The following is a 24,566-nucleotide window of genomic DNA, read 5'->3' as shown; positions in this document are numbered from 1 at the left end:
ATTGTATCTAGTTATTCCCTCTGTCCCCTAATAGAGTTCTCATTTCTACTTTTCACGTTTATCAATGCATGTTTTGTATCATTAATATCTTTAGTTACATATCAGGAAAAATTATAAAGTTTGATTTTCGATTGTACTTACTGAGATAAATCAAACAAGACTACTTAACGATATATTTTTTTATTTTCTTATATATTAGAAAAATAATTATTAGATTTTCCTTACTCATAAATAGTGCAAAAATTAATGGAAAATATATTATAGGATGGAGGGCGAAATTTAGAATGATTGCTCGATTGGAATTGTGAGTTGTTTTATTACTTAGAAGTATTCGATTGGAAATACATGTTAATATCGGCACCAAAATGCTTTAATCACTAATTAGTATCTTATTATATTTCTGAAAAAGCTTTGTTTGTATATCAGATTTTTAAGAGGATATTATTCCAAGTATATTATCCACTGCTAAAAAGATTGTATCAAAGTTCAAGAGGTCAACAACTCAAAAACATATTCAGCGCACAAGTACAATATCTAACAAACATCTTTAGATCACAAACTACAAAATTTAAGAGGAAATTTCTTCTAGAATATTATTGCTCAAGAGAACATAACATAACAATACATTATTATACATTAATGCGACAGTTTAAGTCCTTAAACTCACTAGTTGTAGTAACTTTGGGAGAGGCGATCAAACAACCAGTATTATCAAAATTACAAAAGTACATGATATTTTTCACAAGCTAAGAGCCTAGGACTGTAAGTAAGCATAATATGAGATGTTAATGAACTTCTTTCGCTGAAATTATTAGCTAGAGCATCATTTAGTTGGCTATAGGTACGCTATGGAGCATAACGGTCTCAACCGTCAAGCCAGGTCCAAATCCAAACAACACACCCCATTCTAACCCTTCTCCTGTAGTAGCCATTCCTTCCCTCATTGACCTCTTCCTCATCTCATCCAAGATGAACAAAACACAAACACTTGACATGTTTCCATACTCGCTAAGTACGTGTCGAGTTGTTTTAAGTTTATCCTCCTTAAGCCCGAGTTTTGATTCGACTTCGTCTAGAATCGCCCGGCCACCAGGGTGAGCCACCCAAAAAATGGTGTTCCAATCATTGATCCCAATAGGTTTGAATGCCTCAACCAAAGCCTTCTCAATATTCTTAGATATAAGACCTGGTAAATCCTTTGATAAGTGGATAGTGAGTCCAGCTTCTCGAAGCTGCCCACCGATGGCACCTTCTGAGTCGGGGAGTATAGTTTGAGCGGCCCACACGAGCTGGAAGATAGGATGCTCAATAGACTCATCTGGATCAGCACCCACGATCACAGCCCCAGCTCCATCACCAAAAAGTGTTTGAGCAACCTGTTGGATTATGCTACAAAATTAGTCAAATAGTTTTCCTAATAGTTAGGATTTGTTGCTAATAATTAGTTAGTGGGTTAAGAAGTAGTGGTCTAGATAATGGTCTAGTTAGTGGGATAGCAAGTAGTGGGCTACATGGTGAACATGTTATTAGTAGTGCTTTATATGCCTATTTAAAGGTTGTTTTGTTTATTCATGATGTGAGTATGAAATATATAAAAATGTAGTCTTTTTAATTGTCTCCAAGTTTTCTCTCTTTCCTCCTCTAAAAATTCTACACAACCATGGAGTCCAAGTGTGTCTCAGTAGGCCCACGGAAGCCGATGACTGTGATCTCAGCGCACACAACCAACACACGGGCTCCTCGGTTGTTCTCGGCGATGTCTTTCGCTAAACGAAGGACGGTACCTCCCGCATAGCAGCCTTGTTGGTAAAGCATAAACCGCTTCACGGAGGGTCGAAGGCCAAGTAATTTAGTAAGTTGGTAATCAGCTCCAGGCATGTCTACACCAGAAGCGGTGCAGAAGATTACGTGGGTGATCTTAGACCTTGGTTGCCCCCATTCTTTAATGGCCTTAACAGCTGCCTCTTTCCCGAGTTTTGGCACTTCAGTTACAAGAATATCTTGACGAGTATCTAACGATGAGGCGTTATAGTCATACATGTGTGGGTTCTCTTGTAGCAACTCTTCTGTCATGTGCACGTAACGCTTCTTGATCATCGACTTGTCACCTGCGCATATTATTATCATCTATTACTACCTCCGATCCATATCAAATAAGATGCTACACTTTCTTAAATGGAATGTTTGTACACTTTTTTTTTTCCTTATTAAGTAAGTTTTAGGCTATAAAAATACTTAAAATACCCTTACTTTATAAAATTAATTTGATTACATACCCTAATCTAAAACAACTAAACTAATAAACCTACTCAATCTTTCACCTAACTATTCTTCTGTTCCTTCTTTCCAACATCACCACCAAAATTTGTCGGAGCTAGATCAATTGGGGTAGTAAAATAAGATCTAGACTATGTTTGGCAACACTGATTGAAATGAAGCTGAAACTGATAAGGTGGCTGAAACTGATTAGGTAGTAGCTGAAACTGTTAAGGTGCTGAAACTGATAAGCTAGCTGATTGCATAACCTGTTTGGTAATATTATTTATGACTGTAGCTAAAATGTCTTTTTAACCTTTAAAAAATAAAAATAAAATATATTTTTAGGCTTAAAAAGATAAAAAGAAAATAATAAAAAATGAAATTTCAGCACCTGATCTCAGAAGCTATATTTTACTCCAACTCAATTTCAGTCATCAAATTTTATTTGGACTTAAGTTTTATTTAAGTTCCTCCACCAAACACCACTAGTCATATAAGGTGACTTAAAATTGTAGCACCTTATGATTTAAGTCACCTGAAATACTTCCCCAAACAGAGCCCTAGACTCGATATGGGTTTGGGGTTTTTCCGAGTTTTTCTTGATATGGGTTATTAAGTGTTTTTCTGGCGATGAATTGTGGTGGTGGGTTTCTTGTTATGGGATCTGTGTTTCTTGATTAGGGATTCGAATGGTGGTGGGGTTTGGATGTGGGTTTTGAATGGTGGTGTTGGTGGTCAGGGTGGTCTTGTCGTGGTTGTTATGGTGGCGAGAGTTGGTGGTGATAGTGTCGTGTTTGGTTTAGGTGGTGGCAGGGTGGTGCTTGTGGTGGCATGGTGGTGGCTGCTGGCGGTGGTAGGATGGTGCTGGTGGATCCCAGGTGTTGGTGGAGTGAATTCGTTGCGTTACTAAATAATTTAATCACCTACCCCTTTTCATTTAATTATACACAAAAAAAATTATCTCGTGTACGTGATTTAAAAAGTGTAAGATTTTATTTGATAGGGAGGTAGTAGTAAATATTTGGTTCATGTGTATTATATATATATGTCAAGTAATGCTATTCTCAATCGATTAATCAAACATATACGAAAGAAAAGACGAGAGTAGATACTTACACATGCGCTTAAATTTTTGTTTAAGTTCGTCCATATGCTCGCTTTTGGTAACTCGGAAGTAAAAATCCGGATACTCAGCTTGGTACATTTCATTGGCGGGGTTGGCAGTTCCTATGGCTAGTATGGTGGCTGGACCATTGGATCTTTGGGCATCTCGGATTTCTTGAACAGAGGGTGGCCATTTCTTTGACAGGATTTTTGGTGATATAGAATTAACTAAGTAATACTTAAGTTTTGTCTTAGAGATGTATGTTAAGAGTGTGAGGGACCGAGTAAAATGGTTGGAGGCTTGTGGTTTATATAGGGCACGTCGATTTAGTTTGTACGTGGGAATGCCCTTGCGATTTTTTTTTGGTTTGTCTTTCTCTTAAGGTTATTAAGATAATGAGCTGTTTGAAAGTTAGTTCTATGTATGATACTCATTAAGCTGTTTGAAAGTGACTTAGTGCTTGTTTAGTTGACATTGTTTAATATGTATGGGAAGTTAGAATTTCTAGGAATTGGAGTTTTTTTATGTTGTTTGGTTGACAAATTCATGGGAAGTAGAAATCCATAGGAAGTTCCAATTCCTACAAAATAGAGGAAATTACTGACCTATGGGACCTAGGTAAACCTAGAAGACAGTTACAACACAAGATTGAATTTTATAATGAGATATTGTGGACTAGTGTTATTAACTAAACCTATAAGACAGTTACAACAATACGTTGATATACAAATTTATGTAGTTCACCAACAATATATTAGTCAATTATAGAGATAAAAAGAGAACATATGTTATATGCTTTAATTTCCTTATATAAAATAAAAGTGTCACAATAAGTGACATCAAACTTGAAAAGATATTTAATTAAAAAAAATTCATTTTTTATTACACATATGTCATTTCAAAAGTAAGAGGGGATCACTATTTGTTTGATCACTCCGTTAATTACCTTACTTTGTTGTGGTCCCACATTTCTCCTTCTCTCTCTAGATTATTTAGTTTCCCCCATTTTTTATGTTTTACTTATTAAAAAACAGAGCAAGTATTAAGATTTCACTATAAAGGAAAAAAAACATTATTTTACTCCTTAGATACATACACATACACAATAACCCCAAATCTAAGACTCGGGTTGGGTCACAAGTCCAAACAATGAATAACACTACTAGTTGATGTTGCATCTAACCACTAGATAAAATACGCTCTAGAAAATTTAGGGATGTTAATCGAACAAGTTGATCGCGAGCAAAATTGTATTGGATTTGGCACGGAAATCATTCAACCCTTCTCGACTTGTGTTTTTTACTCATTAAACTCATTAGGCCCTTGCTCAAGTTGATCTTAATTAGTCGCTAGTCAAGTTCGAGCTGCTTGCAGGTTGCTCCTCGATTAACACCCCTTAGGGCTTGTTCTCTTCGGCATAAAACAGCTGAACTGAACTGAATTGAACTGAACTGAATTGAACTGAACTGAACTGAATTGAACTGAACTGATTTGAACTGAACTGAACTGAATTGAACTGAACTGAACTGAAATGAATAGTGATATGTGAGAGTAAAAGTATTGTCAAGAGCTGAACTGAACTGAACTGAACTGAACTGATCTGAACTGAACTGAACTAAACTGAACTGAATTGAACTGAACTGAACCGAACTGAAAATAAGCTGGGGAGAACAGGCCCTTAGGCCATAAGAGCCGGTGGAAAAAAGAATGCAACATATCCATAATAAATTGTTTTGCATCGGCTAGCAAAAAATTAAAGTTAATATTAATCATTATAAACTAGTAAGCAGGTAGCAAATTCGAACATTAGAAACGCAAAATTCGAACATTAGAAACGAAAATATGCTACTTTACCAAGTGATGGAATTCCTTTCACGGGTAAATGACTGATTTGGGCTACTTCATATGTTTACTTTTAGGTTCAAGAATAATCACCATTTCTCCCTAAATATATTGACTGATCGTGAGGTGTACTTGGGTAGCTTAGCTTGGTCGTCCATCTTTAACTTATGTTTTAATAATTCTTTTATAGTTTTTAAAATCCCTGACCATATGAAAAAAAAGCTAAGAAACAAAAGTGTTATAGAGCTGCTTATGAGCTTGTCGAGTTCAGTTGGGTCTTACAACCAAACTCGTGCTTATTAAGATTTTCAAGTCAGATTGAATTTGGATCCAGCCAATTCAGGTTGTGTTTTAATTAAGCATTGACCAAATCAAGTCTAAGTTGCTCGGATACTTGATTAACACTCCACTAAAAATAGACAAGAAAGTTTATACACAAATGAATACCCACTAGTTATGTCCCTAGTTACTAGTTTAGTCAATACGCAATTGAACTAGTACCACCCAATCAGATTGAATTTTAGTTACCCCTAGAAATTTGCAACATTATATTAGTCATTCCATTAATTAGTATTTCCTAATTCCTAGTCAAAAGCACTATGCTAGGATGGTAGCTTGTTGTGCATGTCTATATAAGTTTTGATGATGATAAACAATATATTTTATAATATATATAATTATAATAGTGGTGTAAGAAAGATTTTCAAAATTTGAAGTCAGTGAAAGGATGAAGACTTTAAAGAAATGAATATTCAAGATATTGTTACATATTTAGTTCCAATATGCAAATGTAATATATTAGAACTTTATGATATATTGTGTGTCAAAAATAGAAATGTGAAATTAGGATGATTATTATTTTCTTAGAGTTAAGGAAATAAATAATCATATTAATTTCATATATCTATATTAAAAGGAAATAGTAATTCGAAATTTAAGATTATCTAAGAAAACGGTTTTGATAAAAACCGATTTAAGAAAGGATTTTAGAAAAATCGAGTTTAAACAGATTTTGTAAAAATCGAATTTAAGAAACGATTTTGGAAAAGAATTTCGAAAATGAAAGGAGCGTGACTAAAGATAAAAAGAAAACTGATTTGGTCATCAAAGTTTTAGATAAACATTGATTTAAGAAAAACTTTTCTTCTTAAAAGGAAAACTGTTTTGGTCATCAAAGTTTTAGATAAACATTGAAGTAAGAAAAACTTTTCTTCTTAGAGTTAAAGATAAAGATGAATAAGATAAAGATTGTTTTCTTAAAGGAAAATGTTTTATCCCTTAATCTTAGGAGTGAAAGATAATTATCATTTAGAGAAGGATTTTCGTTCAGAAAATAGACTATATAAGGGATAGAAACTCAGTTTCATAACTCACGTTTTTAGAAAATAATATCGGAGATTTCGAGAGCTGGAAACTATTTCATAAGGCACAAAGTATAGCACAAAGTTCTAGTCAGTTTTGGTAACTATTCAACGTTTGTAATTGTCCTCCAATTTGCTTGAATAAGAAGCACGCTTTTGAGGATTTATTCTTTCTTTAATTTCATTATTATAGAGAGTGGCAACACTTAGAGTTAAGTGTTGGGGAGCACTACTAGGGTTAGTAGTGGGGGAATCTTATTGTATCAAAAGTTTGATATTTTAGGATTCAATTAATAAAAGAGTTTGTTTGTGTGGACGTAGATCTCAGAGGTGATATTGAACCATGTTATTTCTGGTGTTTGACATTTGATTTCATATCGAGTTACATTTTAGTTTTCGCAAAAATACAAATCGGAGAATTACGAGTGAATGACATTGTGTTAAGCACAGTGCTATAACAAAGTTTTTGCGAAAAGCGATTAGATTTAGGCACTCAATTCAACTCCCCCTTCTTAAATGTCACCTTGTACTCCAACATAGTTGCACAAGAATTTTATACTTCGAAGAAAATAAGTAGAATCATACTTTTCTTTCTCGATTTCAGTCCCTTCATTACCCCCGCCCTGCTTTGGGGGTCGATTACTCTTCCTACTGGCGGTCTCGTGGTAGGTGCGGGCGTGCGGTCTGGCCATTTGCCAGCAGCATGCAGTGCACAACCTTCCGCCATTGGAGCTCGCTCTTTTCTGAATGCCTCAAAACATTTCGAGTCTATTTGGTAAGCGATTATAATTGATGGTAATGGTAATGCGTTAATCCTACAGACATCAATATATTACCATGATTGGTCGCATGTACGGAATAATAATGGAAATTATGGATACTTAAAATTTACAATAAAATTCACTATCGTTATCACCATTTATTATTGCTTATAGAGCAAGTCATAGTTGTTACTCGATATAGCTTGTCATTATGCTTCTGGGAGTCATGGTCAGCCTTGGTTTTGGGATTAGCCTTTAGACATCAAGCCTTGTCTTTCCCATTTTTGGAAGGTTTTTGCTTTGGCTTATTGACTATTGTTTTTCATTAGGCTAAAGTATGATTTTTACTCAAGCCCTGTTTTTACACATGTGTTGTGCATGTACATGTTATGTTTTATGCACATGTTATGTTTTGATGATGAAAATTAATATAATATGTTATAGCATGAAAGTATGTAACAGTTGCAACAGATGCATGAAGAAAGAAATTGATAAACGAAGACTTTGAAGAAAAGAAGAATCAAGAATGAAGTTCGAGTTTATATATTTCTTAGAATAGTAACTTTAGATTCAAATGTAATATGCTTAGTAATATGCAATGTGCTCAATATAGAAATATAAAGTTAATATAATTATTATCTTCTTTGAGTTAAGAAAGTAAATAATTATATTAAAATTATATTTCTATATAAAAAGGAAATAAGTTTTTAAAATCAGAAATCAAAAGGGATTAGGAAAATGAGTTTTTAAAGAAAAAGATTTTAATAAAAATAAGTTTTTGATAAAAACGAGTTAAGAAAAAGATTTTAATAAAAATAAGTTTTGATAAAAACGAGTTTTTGAAAAAAGATTTAAAAATCAGATTTTATAAAAAAAAAAAAAAGATTTTGATAAAAACCGTGGTTTTAAATAAAAAGATTTTTATAAAACAGAATTTTATTAAAACATGTTTTCAGATTTTCTAAAAGGATTTGGAAAAATACTTTTTAGATATAAACAGACTTTGAGTTGAAAAAGAAAATCTAGATGGAAAACTTATCTTTGTTTGTTTAAAAGATAAAGATAGAAAAAGATAAAGTTTTATCCCTTAAATCAAGGATTAAAAGATAAAGATATTTTTAAGTGATTTTCGTCCTAACCAAGCCTATAAAAGGGAATCAGAATTCACTTTTAAATCTTACGTTTTCAGAGAGAAAAATCGAGTCTAATTGCTGAAAACTATTTCCTTGGCACTGAGCATAGCACTGAGCGATTAGGTTTAAGTTACTATTTCATAATTGTAATTGTCCTCATTTGCTTGACTAAGAAGCACATCATTGAGGATCGTTCTTTTTGTAACTTTTACATTATAAAGTGTCAAACTTAGAGTTAAGTGTTGGGAGTCATTACTAGGGTTAGTAGTGAGGGGAATCGTATTGTATCAAGAGTTTGATATTTAGGATTCAAAGAAATAAAAGAGTTTTGTTTTTTGTGGACGTAGATCTCAGAGGTGAGATTGAACCACGTTATATTATTGTGTCAAATCTAATATCTTTTAAGTTTTTATTCGCAAAAACGCAAATTAGAATTTTCGAGTGTTCAGCTCAGAGCCTGGCACTGAGCTGCGAAAGGATTTTTGCGAAAATCGATTAGATTTCACCACTCAATTCAACCCCCCCCTTCTTGATGTTCCCTTAGGTTACAACAAGTGGTATCAGAGCAGGCTATTCTCGTAAGACTCACATCTAGAGAATAGAAACATGAACACACAAGATGACTTTCGTGACAAGTATTCCAGAATTTTCAACGGGAAAGATTATGGATGGTGGAAGACTAGGATGAGGATCTAATTCAAGGTTCTGACTTTCAATGCTGGAGAATCATAAAGACTGGACCTCTTCCTATTCAAAACAAAGATGATGAAGGAAACCTGATCGACAAGGAGGAAGATGAGTACAATTCTGTTGACTAGGAAAGGCCGAAAAGAATTTCAAAGCTATGAGTATTCTCCAATCTGGAATTGGACCTGATGAATATTCAAGAATCTCGGCGACCACTGCTAAGGAAATTTGGGACACATTGGAATTGGCCCATGAAGGTACAAACGAGGTAAAACAGTCTAGGATAGATTTACTAGTCCTGAATATGAATTGTTCACAATGAATAAGGACGAATCTATTAAAGATATGTTTACCAGATTCACACTAATAACTAATGAACTAAGATCCTTAGGAAAAACTATTCTTGAAGATTTAGTTAGAAAAGTGTTAAGAAGTTTGACTAATAAATGGCTTCCCAAAATCACTGCTATTCAAGAGGCTAAAGATCTAACAAAACTCTCACTAGAACAACTAATTGGTTCTTTAATGACCCATGAACTTGTTTTAGATCCTAAATCAAATGAACCAAAGAATAAAGGGTTGGCCTTAAAAACTGAAGTAGAAACGGATGATAGTGAAAGTGATGAAGAAGTAGCGTCTCTAACTAGAAAGTTTCAAAATTTCTTAAAAGAGAACAGGAGCAACAACTTCAGGAGAAGTGGAAACTTCAAAGGTAAAGGCACACTTCTAACCCTAAGAAAAGTGCTACTAACTCTGGTTGTTTCAAGTGTGGTGAGTTCGATCACAGGATTAAAGAATGTCCTTTGTGGATTGAAGAAAAGCCTAAGGAAAAACGAGAGCAGTCGAAGAAGGAGTACAAGAAAGCCATGATCGCAGCAGTCTGGGGAGACTCGGATTCTGACGAAGATCAGTGCCACGCTCAGAGCCACGAAGCAAAATTATGTCTGAATGCTGTACAGACCACTCTGAAGACGGCACTGAGCCATGACGACTCACATCTATGCTTGATGGCTAAAAGTTCGAACCCTCTTGAAGAGGAAGAAGCAGTGAGGTAAGTCTAACTTCTTTAAAACCTTCAATTCATCTTCTTTCCAAAAGTAAGCTTGTCATATTGCTTGAAAACGTAATTGATGATTGTCAAAACATGAATGATAATTTTGATAAATGAAAAAGGAAATAAAAAATTTACCAGGCTAAAAATTGGATTAGAAAAAGAATATAAGGAATTGCTGAAAGAAAACAAAACTCTAATAAAAAGGATTGACGAGAAAGACTTAGAGATAAACACACAGAAAAGACTCTAGTTGATAATCTCGTAAACAACTCAGTGCCAGTCACTGAGTTCCAAGCTGAAAAGTCTAGTCTTGAGGAACAAATTGAAAATTTAAATCACGAGTTGAATGAACTTAAAAATTCAAGACAACAATCTGAAATTGTCCCCTCATGAGAAAATAAAGAAGAACTGGATAAGGTTAAAAAGGACTTAGAGATTTCCCGAAAAAGAAGTAGTGATTTGAACACCTCAGTTGAATTTTTGGAATCACAACTTTCTATTGCTCGAAAGATGCACGAAAAATGGACTAATGGGATGAATGCTCTAAATTACTTATCTTGCACCACAAACAACATGAACAAAACTGGATTAGGATATACTGACCAGCAACCCAGTGCCAGGCTCAGTGCCAGAACCTTCGAAAGAGACTTTCGAAAGAGAAAATACGTGGGCCTTCCGGAATATCTAATTTGCAATTTTTGTGGTAATAATGGTCATCTAATTGACGACTGCAACAAAAAGAAAAATCGAATTGCAAAGAATGTCAAACACGTTACTCAAATCTGGGTTAGAAAAGACATACTAGATGCTCAACGTAAGAAAAAGGGACCCAAGCAAATATGGGTTCCTAAAACAAACAAGTAATCATGTAGAAAAAGGAAGCCCTTGAATTTATTTGTACTGAAGACCAAATAGCTGATATTTTCACTAAACCACTTGCTCGTGAAAGATTTGAAAAACTTAGATTAGCTTTGGGATTGATTTCTGGTACTTAGTTGATTTATGTGCTTATTTGACCCCTTTACATGCTTAAGAGTTCGAAAGATTATATCTACACTAAGTCAGTTTTTTATTTAATCCAAGACTCCTGAAAAGGCTATTGATGCTGTCCTGATAACTGACACCTAAGTTGCTTTAGAAAAATTCCATGAAAAACTCCAACAAAAGTATCATGTTTTCGAAAATATCCATTTGATGTTGCTTTGATAAAACTAAAATAATTTCAAAATATTGGTTTTCAAAATTTTTTAAAAAATGTATGCAAGGTTGTTAGAGGTGCATAGTGAACTAAAAGCCCAAACACAATCTCTCCTCCAAATTAAAAAAAAAAAAAAAAAGGTCCCCCCTCTTAACCTACTTCAAAATCTGGTCCACCCATTAAACACAAACCCTAAACACTTTCAAAATCTCCATCCTTCTCCCTAAAACGAAAAAAAAGGGGGCCTAACCCATGGGTCGAAAAACCACCCGCCGGATCTTTAAAAGGAAGACCACCTCACCGGCGACTCCTTCTCCCCTGAAAACCTCTACCCCTCCACCTCTACCTCCAAACCATTCACTTGTTTCCAAAACCTTCGCCTCAAAACAACCGTCCAAGAAAATACCACAACATGAAATTCCGGTTCCAAAAACCCGTTACAAAACCCATCACTCGAACACTCAACCGGAAAATTCCGATGACTTCCGCTGCTACCACCTCATAAACTCCGCCGACTCGAAAACGGTGCGATGCTGCTGGTACGAACGACCGAAAAAAAAAAAAAAAAAACCTCCATCCCCCTCGACCCGCAAACGCAAAACTTCCGCTGCCACCGACCCTCCGTCATTCGACCCGTCTTCATCAAAGCGTCGTCGAATTGCTTCCTCCGCCGGCATAAAAATTCTTTCTGGGCGCGTTTTCGCATCCCCGTGGATTTCGAAACCTGTGTTCAAGTTTTTGCTTAAAGCCATTCAAACTCAAGAAGTTAAAGAATTTTATCAAACCCTAGAACTTTCAGATGTGTTGGAATTAAAGGCAAATGTTAATGGGGTTTCGATTCATATGGATGTTGATACATTAGCTGATATTCTTGGTGTTCCCTATGTTGGGTTTTCGGATTATAAGACTCAAAATTGGCTGGTTGTGTATGGGTGGACAATGCTACATTAGCCGTACTATTTCTGATCACCCTCTCCATCATGCCCAGATTTTTCCCACTTCTACTGCCTTGATCACCTTAACTCCTTTGATCCCAGTTCTACTATGTATCTTTGCATATTCCTTGTAGTTTTTGGACAAATTTTTTGTTAAAACTGTTTTCGATACTGTTGGATGTTATTTTGGATTATTCTGAAGATTGTGAATTGGTGTTGGTTGTAGCACCAGCATCACTAGCTTAAATAGTTGAGCTATTGGATTATTTTAAACTCTTCTGATTCTGTGAATGATTTTTTTGTCTTTATGTACTTTTTGAGAATGACAAAAGGGGGAAAAGAAGGTATATAATATTGACTTTGTGTCTTGATGATATCCTAGGTTGAGCTAATGTGAATTGAATATAAATGAGCATGTGGGACAAAAGTGAATAATTGAATGCTATTACTCTGATGTACGGATAGGTTCTATAAAGGGTGAAAAATCCATGCATTGTTTGAGGGGGAACAAAAGTCAATATGCATACTTTAAGGGGGAACAAATGTTTATTTAACAATATTATATTCATGGTTTGTCATCATCAAAAAGGGGGAATTTGTTGTGCATGTACATGTTATGTTTTATGCACATGTTATGTTTTGATGATGAAAATTAATATAATATGTTATAGCATGAAAGTATGTAACAGTTGCAACAGATGCATGAAGAAAGAAATTGATAAACGAAGACTTTGAAGAAAAGAAGAATCAAGAATGAAGTTCGAGTTTATAATTTCTTAGAATAGTAACTTTAGATTCAAATGTAATATGCTTAGTAATATGCAATGTGCTCAATATAGAAATATAAAGTTAATATAATTATTATCTTCTTTGAGTTAAGAAAGTAAATAATTATATTAAAATTATATTTCTATATAAAAGGAAATAAGTTTTAAAATCAGAAATCAAAAGGGATTAGGAAAATGAGTTTTTAAAGAAAAAGATTTTATAAAAATAAGTTTTGATAAAAACGAGTTTTGAAAAGATTTTAATAAAAATAAGTTTTTGAAAAACGAGTTTTGAAAAAGATCTTAATAAAAATCAGATTTTATAAAAACGAGTTTTTGAAAAAAAAAAGATTTTGATAAAAACCGTGGTTTTAAATAAAAAGATTTTTATAAAACAGAATTTTATTAAAACATGTTTTCAGATTTTCTAAAAGGATTTGGAAAAATACTTTTTAGATATAAACAGACTTTGAGTTGAAAAAGAAAATCTATGGAAAACTTATCTTTGTTTGTTTAAAAGATAAAGATAGAAAAAGATAAAGTTTTATCCCTTAAATCAAGGATTAAAAGATAAAGATATTTTTAAGTGATTTTCGTCCTAACCAAGCCTATAAAAGGGAATCAGAATTCACTTTTAAATCTACGTTTTCAGAGAGAAAAATCGAGTCTAATTAAAAGCTGAAAACTATTTCCTTGGCACTGAGCATAGCACTGAGCTATTAGGTTTAAGTTACTATTTCATAATTGTAATTGTCCTCTATTTGCTTGACTAAGAAGCACATCATTGAGGATCGTTCTTTTTGTAACTTTTACATTATAAGAGTGTCAACACTTAGAGTTAAGTGTTGGGAGTCATTACTAGGGTTAGTAGTGAGGGGAATCGTATTGTATCAAGAGTTTGATATTTAGGATTCAAAGAAATAAAAGAGTTTTTGTTTCTTGTGGACGTAGATCTCAGAGGTGAGATTGAACCACGTTATATATTGTGTCAAATCTAATATCTTTTAAGTTTATTATTCGCAAAAACGCAAATTAGTAATTTTCGAGTGTTCAGCTCAGAGCCTGGCACTGAGCTGCGAAAGGATTTTTGCGAAAATCGATTAGATTTCACCACTCAATTCAACCCCCCCCCCCTTCTTGAATGTTCCCTTAGGTTACAACAACATGAAATTGCTAAACAAACTTTTTATAATTCAATTGAAATTAAATTATTAATATTATTCAATTAGTTTTATTGATTTTCTCCTGATTTGATCAAAACTGATTTCTACTTAATAAAACAGATTTAATTTTACTAGTTAAAGTGATTTTTTCAAATTATTCTTTTGCTTGAACTTAACATGGCTTAGCTTAGCTTTCTTTTAGTAGTTTAAGCTTTGATTTCTATAACCAAATATGACTATATGATGATTTGATCCGCCAACTTATACTTTTCAATGACCTGAACTTTGATCCATCTATATATAAATTAATTGACATGAACGTAATATTATGACAAAAATGACACAAATCTGACACGGTCTAATTTCTATACCCACCAGGCCACCAGGACAAAGTTAATTAGCTTGTTAAATGTAGTCAGGGCCGTCTCAAACTATAAAAAGGCCCTGTGCGAACTCATATTAGAAAAATTAAATAATGTAATAGCTCGTCCATTAGTCCAAATATGTAGATAAGCCTTTTCTATTTTGGGGTCTTCGCAATTAAAGGGTCCTGTTCCATGGAACATGTTGAACATGTTAAAAGCCGTCCCTGAATGTAGTAAACGGAAACTTTGTGCTATTACGTGCAGAAAGCACTCGAAGCAGAGAACAATCATGTGTTAGGATATCCCAGTACAATGGCTCATTATTTTCTTCGAAGATTGATAGAGTAGAGAAACCAAGGTAGATGGTCTGTCATTTTAGAAAAGTTTAGGATTACAAAACCAATAAAGTGGTTCATTATGTTGTCCGAATATTTATCGAGTAGAGAAACCAACGTAGGAACCTGGTCTGCTGGTATACAAAAGTTTATATGTGTTTCAGTTGCTAGTCTATAGAGTGGTCCATGAGCCGGTCTGTATGATATATGAAGTTTGGTAGTATGATGGCAAATTGATCTCCGCAAGATTTTTGGCTTGGCAAATTATTTGTTTGTTTGATTTACTTTATTTAGTTTCCTAATTTAGTGAAGTTTGTAATTGGGTAACTATGTACTTAGAATTATTATCTTGGGACAAGTATTATAATTCTAGTAAATTAGGTTTGTTTTCTTGTTTAGCCTATAAATGGGAGTTTAGGCCTAACTAGAAAATACACATAAAATAATTATTATTTTTGAGTGGAAGGAACCATCAAATGAGGAGAAGTATTATTTTGGAGGAACTTAATAATATAATTTATTTTGAGGGGAGGAAATTAAAATTTCCTCATAAAACACTTGTCTCTTGTTTATTGTTATTTCTCTATTTTCATATTGTATTTGATTGTGATTTTTGTGGTCTTGGACGGTGTTTGTCACTAATGCCATGCATTGTCTTTGTCATAGTATCAACTCGTACAATATTGTAAATGACTTGAAGTTTGTTTTGTCATCAACGAGATTTGCGTTAATTAAAATCATAATTACAAACTAGAGATGGAACATCTAAACGAGAAATAGAAAATAAAGGAATACTGAATTGAGCTTTACTAGCTCTTTCAAACCTTATAAAGTAAAACCGACAAATAGTTATATAGTACACCATCTTGTTGCCTTATCAGTTCAACTCTCCAATCAGAGAACATTATGGTCTTTGTGGAGAGTACGTCTTCTGCGTGATTTTTTGGTGGAGTTGCATGTTATATCTTGTAAAGAAAAAACAGCTGAAGTGTGATGGATATTGTCAAGAATCTAAACAAAAACGGTCTTCAAAGATGGATTGTCACCTCTCATCTTGTAGGACAATATATATACAAGAGGATAAATCCAATTAAGGCCCTTAAAATAAAAAATCTTCCTGAAATTTTATAGATTGAACTGAGAAAGAAGCCACTTTCGTATGTGACTTTATACTCTATATAAAGGGTATCTTGAGTTTCTCCCTAAGAGGCAAAAACTCAAATTTTGTGGAACTCGAAACTTGCCCTAGAATAAAATTAGACAACTTCCCGTAAGATGATTTATTTTGAAGTGTAATGACTCTTATATAAACATCACATGAACATGGGGTGAATTAAATTTTTTTAATTCATCACCCATGACCTGATCAGAAGATTGGAACCCACAATCGCTAAATTACAAAATCGAATCCATCCAACAACATATTTAAGTACTAACATAAACTTAGAACAAGGATCCTGATTTAGATAAAGACCTCTCCTCTTCTCCATACACGAATATGACGTAGGAAAATTAGGTCGTTACTAATCTCCTAAAGTCAAACTAAACCTAACTATAGACCACTAACCTAAGTAAAGTGGCAAGCAAGGGTCATTTTTCACAAGGACTAAAAGGAACATCGATATGTGTTAACTAATTAATAAGCTACGCCGGAAAAAGAGTCGGAAGGTATCAATTACCAACTAAAGTTTGTTGAATTAAACTAATAACTAACAAAGAACAAATAGGATTAGAGAAAGGTATCCAATACCAATCAAATCATGATTTAGGTAATTAGAAAGGTGAAACATGGAGGAAAGAAAACCAAGCAACTAATTGAGGTAATTGACTCTTAATTAGCTTTATTCCCTCTCTCAAGGGGTGCATAAAACTACCTAAGTCACATAACTAAGCCATTCTCATGGTCTTAAATATAAAACCAAGTGGATAAGTACAATGTCAATCCACAACTTAAAACACTCACTCAAATCTCACTCTCATGAGTAATTAAGCAAGATAATAGCATGAATATCAACCTTAATCTCCTCTCTCAATTTGATTAAGGTATCAATAAAACAAACATTAAGGTACAATGTCAATCCACAAGTATCAATTCTTGTAGTGCAAATAGTAATTATTATATTAATCAATGAATTAGCCCAATCAAACTGCCCAAATTTAATATTCCAACACCCAAATTATCATTGTTGGATTTTCACCAAACCCTAACCAACAAAATATTCCACAAGCACAAAAAAGAGAAACTTAGAGAAAAATTAACAACTAATAACATGATAATACGTATTAATCTAACAATAAACTAACAAAATAAACCACATATAATTAAACTAAGCATGAACAATTAATATAATGAAAACAATTAAAATAAGAAATAAAAAAAGAAAAGAGAGTAAGAAATTCTCATTGATAGATGTAAAGAAAACTTCAAATCTTCTTGTCACTAGATGATTATCCAAAATCCTCCATTTTTCATTGTGTTTTCTCACTTTCTCACTCTAGGTAGTTTTGAGACTTTCTCTCACTTAAAATCCTAATCTAAGACTAATTGAGGCTAATCCTCCCTCAACTCGGGTCTTCCCCGTAAATTAGAGATATCCTATTTATAAGTCCAACTATTACATCATTAAAGAGCCGCGTTAAAAACAGAGTTGTCTTGAAAATTTGAAAGGAGTCGGCGCTCCTAAGGAAACTGGTATTGGCAGAAAGTTGGAGCGATCAGCGAGCAAGAGCTCGAAATAACAAGGAGCGGGCACTCCTTTGAGAAAGGGAGCGAGCGCTCGTTAGAAAACTGGGCAAACAGTTCAATTTAAATAGTCATAAGTTTCTCGTTTTTAATCCAAATCAAGCATGTATCATTGAAAAGATAATGAGCAAAATTTTATTCTTCGATTTGAATCACAGCAAAATGATGTGTGGTATGGAAGATATGGTCATTCAAAGTGGACCATGTTGTGAACTTTGTTGCTTCAATTCCCATTTGCCTTCGTTCCTTCATTATTCATGATTTACTCCACATTTGTGCATTCCTTTGGCTTTTATAGGTGAAATTAAAAGTATATTTTAATTGGACCTACAAAGAACCAAGAAAATAATGTAAAAAGTAGGTCGAAGAGTAAAACAAAGACACAACCAAAAAAACTAGTAAAAAAAAAGGTGCAATCTAAGCAAAACAAACTTATAAAAAGAGGGTAAAATAGAAAAGAAAGGTTAAATATAGGGATAAATTAGTTTTTAGGCTCGGGCTAGACCCGTGTAATGATATTTTTCACTTATTAATATTTTACTTTAAAATGATAACACTAAATATGATTTGGTTTAGTGATTAATACTTTAATTTATGACTTTGAAGTCACGCGATCATATCTTATACATATTATTTTCTAATTTTTTTATTGTATGTGAAATACATGGATTGAAAAATCCTAATGGAGAGCGTCACGTGGCACCATTCCTTGTTTAGGAACACCTTTTAATATGTTAGTATAGATAAGGGGTTTAGAGTGACATAAATATCACTCATCAGAATACTTTAACTGTAAACTCTAGTCAAGTGAATCTTTTTTAAGATGGAGCGTCTTCTTGAGAGGTTCCCATAGATGATTCTTCTCTCCCATTTGGAGACCCCAACATAAGCATGCATCTTGATATCATTGTCTTTGGAAGCTAAGAAAAACTCTTTTCATTCGACTTGAGACCAAGTTTCACTTTTCCCTCCTCATCTCTTAGAATTTGAAGAGGGGCTATTGGCTTCTTTTTGAGCTCATCTGAGCACAAATTAAAGATATGCAACCACAAAGTACGAAAATCTCGTCTAAAATTATCATTTTTCAAATCACACCACTTAACTCCTCAAACACTTAACCAAACTCTGAAACATCCATAGGAAGAGCACCAAGGGAAATTGGGATTGTCTAACACTAAACTTATACTAAAGCAGATTAGATAATTTAAGGAAAATGAAAACATAAACAACATCTTCGATAGAAATGGGCTTCCGATACCTCCTTTCTTAAGTCTTACTCGAGAATTAGAAAATTTAAGAGAGGTACAAGAAAGGGAACTAACACAAAAGCTTGTTTATCTGACGCAGTGTTGTAGACAAGGACCATGAGAGGAAAGGGTAGGGGGCTCGGCAACCGCTGGTGAGGAATGTCGAGGCACCCCTGGCAGTTTCTAAGCCCCTAGATTTATGCCGTTTGCTTTTCCTTTTCCTCGAAATAGGGGTTTTCTATCGAGTTGTTTTTGACCTTGTAATGAAAGGGGTTTTTTGATGGGAATAATCCTAACTTTGACTGATCCTCCCAAAACAGTCCAACCTTTTATAAATTTGGGAACAATCCCACCTTAGGATGTGTCTGCTCAAAATGGTCTCTTACTTGTTGGTAACCTGCAAATGTAGGTTTTCTCTTTTCTCCCTCCTCTACTTCTTCTCCTGCACAACTACCAGCACCTAGCCACCCCACCCCTGCAGCCCTCATCCCCACAACAAACCCCAGTTCCCCCACTACTAGTTAAATATCAATGGATTGCAATTTTGAGGTGTTTTATTACTTTTCTAAGTAGAACTCGATTGGAAGTACATGGTAATATCGACACCAAATGCTTTAATCACTAATCAGTATCCTATTACTTTTCAAAAAAATGTGAAATGGTACCTTTTGTAGCACTGATTTTGTGAACTAGTATCTTTATTGTTTTATTTTGTCAACTAGTACTTTTAAGTCTTTTAATCTTTTATTTTCAGTACCTTTACTTCATTTTTCGGCCAAAATGATCAATAATCCGACATTGACTTCAATTCTCCCTCCAAATTTTGCGCGTGTGCTGCACATTAAGTCTTTTAACTCCTCTCCCCCCCCCCAAGATAATTCTCCCACTTTAATCCATCCCTTCCCTAAAAGACAGTACCCTTAACCATTCTCATCAAAATTCTCCCTGCCAACCCTAAATTTTACCTTGTGAAAGCCAATTCAACTATTGGAAATTGGATTCCAATCTAAGTCTTTTTCAATTTCAGAGGTATGTTATATCAATTCCTTTTGGTTTTATTTTCAGAAAACTAGGGCTAATTTTTTGTTTGTTTTAATCTTATACAAGAATGTCTTCTTCAATGTCTAGATCTTCCTCAGCCAAATGTACTAGGAAATGTGGATGTGGAGTCTCAATTGCTGAAAAAAGATCATGGGCCATTGATAATCCAGGGAGGAAATTTATAACATGCAAATTTTATGATAAGGAGAGTAGGCACAGGGTCTGTGAGCTTTTTGATTGGGTGGACCAAGGTTCGACTAAATGGCAGAAGGAAGAAAGAGACAGAAAGGAGAGAGAATGTGAGAGGAGAGAGAGTACAGTATTTACTAAAACTGAACTGAGGTTGGTGAGAAAGTAAAGATGGAAGATGAAAGAGTTGAAAATTGGGGGAGAAATGGATTTAAAATAGGAGAGTGAGAGCATGCTCCATCAGAAGCAGAAAAAAAAAAGCGCAAAATTTGGAGGGAGAATTGAAGTCAACTTCGGATTGTTGACCGTTTTGGCCGAAAAATGAAGTAAAGGTACTGAAAATAAAAGATTAAAGGACTTAAAGATACTAGTTGACAAAATAAAACAATAAAGGTACTAGTTCACAAAATCAGTACTACAAAAGGTACTATTTTACAAATTTCCTTACTTTTCTGAAAATTTTTGGTTTATATATCAGATTTTCAACTACATTAAATGTGAATTATACATTTGTACATTTTTTCAAGTATAATAACTGCAAAATAAGAATTGTATCAAAGTTCAAGACGCAAAGACTACACATGCACTCGGTGTATGTGGGCCACATGGGCGGAGCCACATAGTAACAAGGGGTAGCACGTGCTACCCCTATTTTTTTAAAAAAAAAATTGAGTTTTTTTATTAAAAAAACAAAGAGAGGAGAAGCGCGTGTAAGACTAAACAAAACCCTAACTGAACTTCTTTCCTTTTCTCTCTCCTCCTGGCCTCCTTTCTCTCCGTCACTCCGGTTTACTCTCTCTCAGAAATTATCGGCTGCTGGTAAATGGCTTGTCGCTCAAACGCTTAATGGCTGCTCGCTTGTAGATCTGCGTTGTTAACTTGTGGTCGTGCTCTGGCTTGTGGTTCATTTTCATATTCATATTCATATTTTCTTGTTCTATCTTCACTCTCACAAGTCACAAGTTAGTTTGCTCTCTTCTCCCTTAACCCCATTGTGAAATTGGATCTTTAATGGTTCATAAGTTGATTAAATTTTGGTTTGAAAGCTTGAAATTTCATTGGTATTTGATTGTATCTTGGTTAATACGACATTTGGGTTTTTCCCATTTTTGACTGATCAATAAATTATAGTCTTCATCATTTTTTTAATCTATGGTTAATCTTTTTTTTAAGTGCTGAAAGAAGTTTTCTATGATTTAAATTGAAATAACATAAATTAGCACCATCATTATATAAAATGAACATAACAAATCAACAGTAGACTAAGAGAAGAAGAACACCAAGATAAGCATTTCAAGGAGCAGATGACATGATTTTTTTTTTTTGATAAGTTTTTTTGTTTTTTTTTTAATGAGGAGATGGCATGAGTGAGTGAGAAGAAGACTTTTTCTTTTCAAAAATTAATCTTCTTGCAGCCAAGCAATAGACATAATCTGTGACATTGCAACAAATTTTCCTCGTTCTTTTCCTCGAAGTTTGGTCAATTACATGGAATTTTTGACGAACAAAAATAATAGATGTGAATAGTTTAATTAGGACAATGCTACTATGATAGCATACCCATTTTGCTGAATTACTTAGAAAATGGAGATAGGGATAAAGAGAGATAAAGATTGAAACCCAAATCTTCCTCCAACTCGATCAAGCTAACAAAAGTTTTCCATGCCAATTGTGAAAATCAATTTGAAGTTGTATTTGGATATTGTGATATATTTAGTAGTTTGGTCTTTTTGGTTTTTAAATGCAATACTATCACCAATTTACGCTACCCCTAGTTCGAATTCCTGGATCCGCCCCTGGTGGGCCATACATACACTAGGTGTATGATTTACTATTAAAATTTATACCTTGTGTATGAGTTACTACTAAAATCTATATTATTACTAGAAATATTACAAACTTACAATGTTTTGACAGATAATTTTGTTTTTAATGATTTGTTCTTTATCTTTGTTTGAAAAATCTGTTTTACGTAATTTTCTTTGTTTATATTTGTATGAATCCTTAGTTTAAATCAAAAAAAAAGAATTGTAATTTTTTTTCCAGATTATTCATACATTAGCTTCATCTTATTAATCTTCACCATTTTTCTAATATTAATTTCTACTAAATTTTCCCGTCGTTTTCAATTATTGAATTTAATTGTTTGCGTTGGAGTTTATAGTAGAAACTCAAAGTTTGCTTCAAAAGAATATGATTTTTTCACGCCACAATTATCATATAAGTTTATTTTAATTGTTACCAGTTTACGTTCCTACAATTTGTAGAATAATAATGTTATATTTTGATCCCTACCATGTAATAAAATTCAATTTGAAATATAGTATTTCAATTGTTTATGTATTATGTTAATTCAAATATTGTTGAATAACAAAATAGGTTCAAATATTTTAAGTTTGTAATTTTTTAAGTAACAGTATACATTTTAGAAATAACACATACAAAAAGTATACATTTTATTAGTAACACATACATCCGGTGTATGTGTAGCCCACATATACTCGATATATGTGTATCATCTCTCAAGTTCAGGAGGTCAACCACTCAAAAACATATTCAACTCACAAGTACAACATCTAACAAACATCTTGAAATGACAAACTACAAAATTTAAAAGGAAATTTCTTCTAAAATATTATTGTAAAAAAACTAATATGAACCCAGTGCACACTAATTAGTGTGCACCCGATCCATATCACGTGAGTTTAGGATAATTATTGTATACGCTTTTCAGTTTTTGGCCCCTTCAGTTTTTATCTCTCCTCAGATTTTCTCTCTCCTCAAATTTGTTCAGATATTCTCTCTCGTTTGATTTTCTCTCTCCTCATAACTTCTTCCCACTACTTCGTTCTATGGTAACTTCTGCATATTTTCTCTCAATTAAAACTTCTTTGCCCTAACTTCTTCATTTTCTCTCTCTTCAAGTTCAGTTTTCTGTAAAATCTTCTCTGCCCTAACTTCTTCATTTTGAGTTCTGGTTAATCTTCTCGTTTGAATTTAGCAATGGGAAAGAAGACGATCGGTTGAAGTTGGTTAATCTTTTTTGCTGTCATGTATATATGAATAATTGTGTGGTTATAGTGGTGTTGTATTTGATATAACGTATTTTAGACTAATATAGTGTTGGTCTATATGATATAGTGTATGTATGTGGTATAGTGTGTGGTTTTAGTATTTGATAGTTGTAAAAATTGAATAATATCCGTTTTGATATAGTGTAGTTTTGAATGATATAGTGTAGTTTTGAATGATATAGAGTATGTGATAATGTATGTGCTTCTGTTCTAATATATCTACTATTGTGTTCCTATAGGATATAATGTACCTAGTTATGATATAGTGTACCTATGTATAATATAGTGTATCTATGTATGATATAGTGACCTATGTATGATATAGTGTATCTATTTTTGATATAGTGTATCTATTTATGATATAGTGTTTGTTTCTGTAATGCGTTTAAGTAAATATTTTTTATATCTGCTATTGTGTTCCTATAGGATATAGTGTACTACCTAGTTATGATATATTATACCTATGTATGATATAGTATATCTATTTTATTTTGATATAGTGTATCTATTTTTGATATTGTGTATCTATTTTTGATATAGTGTATGTTTCTGTAATGCGTTTAAGTAAATATTTTCTATATCTGTTATTGTGTTCCTATAGGATATAGTGTACCTAGTTATGATATAGTGTACCTCCGTATGATATAGTGTATCTATGTATGATATAGTGACCTATGTATGATATAGTGTATCTATTTTGGATATAGTGTATCTATTTATGATATAGTGTTTGTTTCTGTAATGCGTTTAAGTAAATATTTTCAATATCTGCTATTGTGTTCCTATAGGATATAGTGTACCTAGTTATGATATAGTGTACCTATGTATGATATAGTATATCTATTTTTGATATAGTGTATCTATTTTTGATATAGTGTATGTTTCTGTAATGCGTTTAAGTAAATATTTTCTATATCTGCTATTGTGTTCCTATAGGATATAGTGTACCTAGTTATGATATAGTGTACCTCTGTATGATATAGTGTATCTATGTATGATATAGTGTATCTATTTTTGATATAGTGTATCTATTTATGATATACTATATGTATATGATAATGTAACTATTTACCTAGAATGACAGCTGAATTAGATTCATCAATAATTGAGAGTAAAGCATATTGCTCGCCAAATTGATTTTCTAGCTCATTATGAAACAGAACCACATTATCTACATAAAATTATAGTGTTAGTCTTTTGCTTGATGAAACAAATGAAATTATTGACTTTGATGTTGTTATTTTCAAAACTTGGTGTATTATTAAGATCTATTACGAGAGAATCTTGATACTCATTTTGGATTGAAT

General features: G+C 33.2%; 1 protein-coding gene across 1 annotated transcript; it reads right to left on the bottom strand.

Moving 5' to 3' along the window:
• Positions 1 to 826: 826 nt before the first annotated feature.
• On the bottom strand, positions 827 to 20,155 carry LOC109136247 (chalcone synthase 2). Its single transcript, XM_057392361.1, has 4 exons — positions 20,060 to 20,155; positions 3,376 to 3,559; positions 1,660 to 2,108; positions 827 to 1,376 (listed from the first exon to the last, which is right to left on the bottom strand). Exons 1-4 carry the CDS (start codon positions 20,153 to 20,155, stop codon positions 828 to 830), a joined length of 1,278 nt encoding a protein of 425 aa, XP_057248344.1. The 3' UTR covers position 827.
• Between the last annotated feature and the right edge of the window lie 4,411 nt (positions 20,156 to 24,566).

The sequence above is a fragment of the Beta vulgaris genome, chromosome 1 (genome assembly GCF_026745355.1).
Source record: "Beta vulgaris subsp. vulgaris cultivar EL10 chromosome 1, EL10.2, whole genome shotgun sequence".
In the NCBI taxonomy this organism is placed as follows: Eukaryota; Viridiplantae; Streptophyta; class Magnoliopsida; order Caryophyllales; family Amaranthaceae; genus Beta; species Beta vulgaris.
This window is presented reverse-complemented; position numbering and strand designations above follow the sequence as displayed.

Coding starts and splice junctions, on each gene's coding strand:
- LOC109136247 (XM_057392361.1), bottom strand. CDS start 20,155: ATGGCCCATGATCTTTTTTCAGCAATTGAGACTCCACATCCACATTTC. Junction 3,560..20,059: donor ACATTGAAGAAGACATTCTT/GTATAAGATTAA, acceptor ATCCTGTCAAAG/AAATGGCCACCCTCTGTTCA. Junction 1,377..1,659: donor AGACACACTTGGACTCCATG/GTTGTGTAGAAT, acceptor ATAATCCAACAG/GTTGCTCAAACACTTTTTGG.